The 6,129-nt window shown below is 36.7% G+C and overlaps 1 protein-coding gene across 1 annotated transcript in view; it reads left to right on the forward strand.

Annotated features, from left to right (window-relative positions):
- Positions 1-163: 163 nt before the first annotated feature.
- LOC144235691 (hephaestin-like) overlaps positions 164-6,129 on the forward strand; it is a gene marked incomplete at its 5' end in the record, with an annotated part of 19,387 nt that continues 13,421 nt past the window's right edge. Inside the window, one exon of the mRNA XM_077769248.1 lies at positions 164-171. Within this exon, the coding sequence (XP_077625374.1) occupies positions 164-171 (8 nt within the window). The remainder of the gene's footprint in view (positions 172-6,129) is intronic.

Below are 6,129 nucleotides of genomic sequence, written 5' to 3' on the forward strand. Positions count from 1 at the left end.
GTTAACAATTTTATTAATTTTTCAAAGAACTAGCTACTGTTTTCATTGATCTGTTTTGTTGTAGTTGTTTTAGATTCTTATTTATTTCAGCTCTAATCTTTATCATATCCTTTCTTTTGCTGGCTTTAGGTTTCATTTGTTGTTCTTTTTGTATCTCTTTTAGGTGTAAAGGTAGGTTGTTTATTTGAGATTTTTATTTTTTTGTGGTATGACTGTATTACTATATACTTCCCTTTTAAGGCTGATTTTGCTGCATCTCAAAGGTTTTCACTTCTTGTTTTCATTTTCATGTTTACATGTTTTTTTAAAAATTTATTTTGTTTCCTGATTTTACCCATTAATTGTTTAGTAGCATGTTGTTTAGCCTCCTAGTATTATGGTATTTCCATATTTTTTCTTGTGATTGACTTCTAGTTTCAAGTTGTGGTAAAAAAATGTTGCATGAGATGCCTACAATCTTTTTGTATTTGTATAGGCCTTATTTGTGACCTAATATGTGATCTATTCTGGAGAATGTTCCATGTATAATTAAAAAGAATGTGTATGCTGCTGTTTTAGGATGGGATGTTCTGAGTATATCTGTTAAGTCCATGTGGTCCAATGTGTCCTTCAGATCCATTGTTTCCTTATTTTCTGTTTAGATCTCTCCATTGATGTGAGATGTTAAAATCCACTAGTACTACTGTATTATTATTAATTATTCCCGTATGCTTTTTATTCTTTTATATATTTGTGCGTTTCCAGGTTGGATGCATATTTGCAATTGTTACATATTCTTGTTGGATTTTACCTTTTATTCTGGTATACTGTCATTGTTTTTTATATTTTTACAGTCTTTGTTTTAAAGTCTAGTTTTTCTGATATAAGTATTGCTACTCTGGACTTCGTTCATATCCATTTGCATGATAAATATTTCTTCATCCTCTTCTTTTCAATTTGCAGGTGTCTTTAGATCAAAAATGAGTCTTTTGTAGGCAGCATACAGATGTCTTGTTTTTTTTCTCCATTCTGACCCACAATGGCTTTAGATTGGAGTGTTTAGCCCATTTATATTTAAAGCAATTTTTGATAGATCGTATTTATTGCAATTTTATTACTTCTTTTTTGTTTCTAGAGATTTTTCTCTGATTCTTTCTTGTCTTTTTCTCTTTCATGTTTTGATGTTTTCTTTAGGGGTGTGTTTGGATTTCCTTCTCTCTATTCATTGTATGTTTTTAGTGATTTTTGATATATGGTTACCATTAGATTTGTAAATAAACTCTTCTAGAAATATCATCCTATATTAAGATGATGGTCATTCAAGTTTGCACACTTTCCTTTTCTCCCCACATTTCTGGTAAATGTTATATTTTATATCCTTTTTGTGCATGTCAGTTTTATAGAAATATTCATTTTTACTACTTTGGTGTTTCCTGCCTTTATACTGTCGCTTTTGGTCTCTCCTTTGCACTCAAAGTTTCCCCTTCAATATTTCTTGCAGGGCTGATTTAGTATTCAGAAACTCTTTTATGAGTTTATGTTTTTTGTTTGTTTTTTGTCTCAGAAACCCTTTATCTCTTCTTCTATTCTTTTTTTATTTTCTACTTGTTATTTTAAATTTATTTTTGAGAGAAAGAGAGCATGAGCAGGGAAGGGCCAGAGAGAGAGAGAGATACAAAATTAGAAGACAGGCTCCAGGCTCTGAGCTAGCTGTCAGCATAGAGCTTGATGCGGGGCTCAAACCCACAAACCATGAGGTCATGACCTGAGCCGAAGTCGGACACTTAACTGACTGAGCCACCCAGACGCCCCTCTCCTTCTATTCTGAATTATAGCCTTGATGGATACAGTATTCTTGGCTGAATATTTTTTTCCTATTCAACACTTGAAACCTATCATGCTACTCTTTTCTGGCTTGCCAGGATTATGTTGAAAAATCTCTAGCTAGCTTTATGAGTTTTCCTTTGTGAGTTAAGAATTTATTTTGCCTTGCTACTGTTAAGATTTTTATTTGTAATTATGCTTTGACAATTAAATTGAAGCATGTCTTGGTGTTGGACTGCTTTACTTTATTTTGATGGGAGTTCCCTGTTCCTCTTGGATCTGGATGTCTGTTTCCTTCCCCAGATTAGAGATATTTTCAGCTATTATTTATTCAAATAAATTTTCTGCCTCTTTTTCTCCCTATTCTTCTTCTGTGACTCGTATAATATAAACATTACTACATATGATGGGGTTACTGAGTTCCCAAAGGCTATTCTTGTGTTACATAGTTATTCTTCTCTTTTGTTAAGCTTCATTAATTTACATTACTTCGTCTCTTAAGTCACTAATTCATTCTCTACTTCTATTCTGCTGTTCATTGCATCAGGCATGTTTCTTTTAAAAAAAAAAAGGTTATTTATTTTTGAGAGAGAGTGTGAGTGGAGGAGGGGAAGAAAAAGGAGGAATCAGAAGCAGGCTCCAGGCTCTGAGCTGTCAGCACAGAACCCAACGCAGAACTCAAACTCATGAACCATGAGTTCATGCCCTGAGATGAAGTCAGATGCTTAACTGACTGAGTCACTCAGGTGCCCCTGCATCAAGTGTGTTTCTAATCTTGTTTATTTCACTCTTCATCTCTGATTGAATCTTTTTAATTCTTATCTCTGTGGTAAGTGTCTCACTGATGTCCTCCATTCTTTTCTCAAGTCCAGTGAGTATCCTTATAATCATTGCTTTACATTCTCTATCAGTCATGTTACTTATATTTGTTTTGCTTAGATCTCTGGCTTTCATCTATTGTGTTCTTTCATTTGGGATAATTTCGTCTTTCTTCACGTTTTGTCTGTCTGTCTTCTTGTGTGTGTTAGAAAAGACAGTTTTGTCTCTTGCTTCTAAAAGCAATGGCCCTATGAAGAAGATAGCATGCAATGCCCAGTGCCTGGCACTTCATGGAATTTCTCTGGTGTGTTCTGTATGCACTCTGAAGTTGTCTTGGCTGTTCTATCCTTCAGGCCAGTAATAGGTAGTGGTTCTTGCCTGCTGTGGGAAGTGTTTTGTTCTGGCCTGAATGTGGCAAGTTTTAATTAGGTGTCCTCTGAACTGCTTGTGAAATGAGTCCTGTCATCACCTCCACAGGAACTGAGACCTTGAAAACTCTCTGGTCAGGAGACATGGTGTGGGCAGGTGTTTGTGCTGGTATTCTTGGGGAAGGACCCATTGAACTGGGTTTGAGGCTAGCCTGAGGAACTGAGAAGGGCAGTTCCACCAGAGAGAAGGTAGTGGGAATTGATGTAAGCAAATTAGGCAATCAGTGTTGGTGCTGTGCCACTTCCTTCAGGTGATTCTGTGTTTATACTGAGGAGTGGAGGAGGGAGATGGCAGCTGCCAGTGTTTTTTTTTCCCCCAGAGTTGTCTCCCTGAACATGGCATCTCAGGGACCCACTCTGATAAAACCAAGTCATCTCCCCTTGTGTTCCTCAAGCATTTTTCAGATAGCTGCTTCCATGCTCTCTGCCCCAGAATTGTTTGTATGCTTTCTCACCAGGAGCATTGCAGTGCCCTTCAAGCTCTATCCCAGCCAAGCTAATAGACCTTTAAATTCCAGGCTTTAAGCCTGGGTGATTGCTAGAACTCACAAAATTCAGGCCGTCTCATTTTCCAAACCAACGGCTTTGAGGAAATATTTTTTATGCATTCCCTCTGTGCAACTCTCTCTCTTGCCCTTCTCTGTGACCAAGGCTACCTCCCCTCCACAGTATCTATGATACATTTTTCCCCGTAACCATGTCTCCACACTTCCTATCTTCTTCAATATGCCCTCTCCTCTCCCTTTAGTTATGAACTTTGTTTTATCAGTATTGGTCAATTTCTGGGGTATTTAGCTTGATTTGATAGTTATCTTGTGTTCATGGGATGAGGCAAGCCTAGGATTCTCATACTCAACCACAATCTTCTTGCTCCTTATAGTTCAAAATAGTGAAATGTTTTTTCAAATATGTTTCCATTTTTAATTTAGTTGTTTTCATGTTTAGTCTTGGGAGTTCTTTATGTATTCTGGATACAGAGGTGAAAACTTGGCTACTATGGTCAGAACAGGCTCCTCTAAGAAAGTGAAGTTTAAACTGATACTTGAATGATACACAGGAACAAGTCATATTAAGGAATTTTCAGAACACCTTGAACCCCAAGTATAAATACCTTGAAAGAGGAATAATCTCAGTGGGTTTGAGGATAAAAGGAGGCAGCATAGCTATAGCAAAATGAACAATATGGATAAGAGTAGGAAAATTAATTTGTAGAGATAAAAAATAAGAAATATTATCTTGATCCTTGCAATCAATACTAATGAGTTTTTATTTAATTGTAATTGCAATAGACGGCTGTTGCAGGGGTGTGACATTGTCGACTTTATATTTTAAAGGATTATATTTCTTTGGCTCATGGACCTACATCACTGTCACTCCATCTCTGTTTTTTGTTTGTTTGTTTGTTTTCATCATATCTTCTTTTTTTTTTTTGGAGTTTTATTTATTTTTTTTACACATAGTTTATTGCCAAATTAGTTTCCACATAACACCCAGTGCTCATCCCCACGAGTGCCCTCTTCCATGCCCATCTCCCCTCCCCCCTACATCCATCAGTCCTCAGTTTTTGTCAGCATTCAAGAGTCTCTCATGGTTTGCCTCTCTTCCTTTCCCCCACCATTTCCCCTCTTCTTCTCCCCCTTGTTCCTCAGTTAAGGAATGCAGACAGCCTCTAGAAGGTAGCAAAGTCAAGGAAACACATTCACCCCTAGAGTCCCCAGAAGAAATGCTGCTCATTTTTAGACTGCTGATCTCCAGACTCATTTTAGACTGTTGATCTCCATAACTGTAAGATAACAAATGTGTATTGTTTTAAGACGTCAAGTTTGTGATAATTTGGTATAGCAGCAACTGACCTGTCCACTGACCAGGAACAGTCCTATTGGACCATTATGTGAGCAAGAAATAAACTTGTATTGTGTTAATCCACTGGAAAAAAAAAAGGATTATATTTATTGTTATCTGGGACATGTGTTATAAGGGACAATTTAGGTGCTTATTATGGTTATTCAGGTGACAGAACATGAAGGCATAGAATAAGGTATTAACAGTGGAGACAGATAGAAGTGTGTGGATAGGGGATATATTTCTTAGGTGTATCTCTCATAACTTGCTGATGGACATGAGATATAGGGGAAAAGAATCAAAAATAATTCTTGATTATTGACTTCAACAACTGGTTTCACTATTTACTGAAACAGAAGGAGTAGATTTGAGGGAGAAATCAATGATGTACTTTGGATATGTTGAGTTTGAGATGAAAATTAGACAAATGTAAATATCAAGCAGGAAATTGAATAATGGAGTCTAGAACTCAATGTAGAGGTTGGAGAATAGTTTAGTCTAGAACTCAATATAGACGTTGGAGAATAGTTTAGGGAAGGAGAATAACCTGATCAAATCACGGAACTGTGAAGGTATGTGATATGCTAAAGTAAATAATTAGTTAACTTTGCCCAGTGTGTATTTTGCAAAAGTAGGAAGAGTAAAAAATAAAGCTAAAAGGTAGGTTATGGCTGAGTTATAAGGGCTTGGATGCTTGGATGAAGTGTTTGAGCTTCATTCATTGGGTATAAGGGAGCCATTAAAAATTTGAAGAGAAGTGGGGCGCCTGGGTGGCTTAGTCGGTTAAGAGTCCGACTTTCGCTTAGGTCATGATCTCGCGGTTCGTGGGTTCGAGCCCCGCGTCGGGTTCTGTGCTGACTGCCAGCTCAGAGCCTGGAGCCTATTTCAGAGTCTGTGTCTCCCTCTCTCTCTGACCCTCCTCTGCTCACACTGTCTCTCTCTCTCCTAGAAATAAATAAAAATATTGAAAAAAAAATTTGAAGAGAAGAATGACATGAATAAAGAGAAGTTTGGGAAAGATTGATATCATATAGCAAAAACAACGTTCAGAAAGAGTAATGAAGTTGAAGAGCTTACACTTACCACTTCCAAAACTTACTATAAAAAGCTACAATAATCAAGACTGTGTGGTAATGGCATAAAAATATATAGGTTAATAGATAAAATTGAGAGTACAGAAATAAAACCTCATACTTATGGTAAATTAATTTTTAAGAAGGGTGCCAAGACTAATTAA

This window comes from Crocuta crocuta, unplaced genomic scaffold (assembly GCF_008692635.1).
Source record: "Crocuta crocuta isolate KB4526 unplaced genomic scaffold, BGI_CrCroc_1.0 scaffold1314, whole genome shotgun sequence".
Taxonomy (NCBI): domain Eukaryota; kingdom Metazoa; phylum Chordata; class Mammalia; order Carnivora; family Hyaenidae; genus Crocuta; species Crocuta crocuta.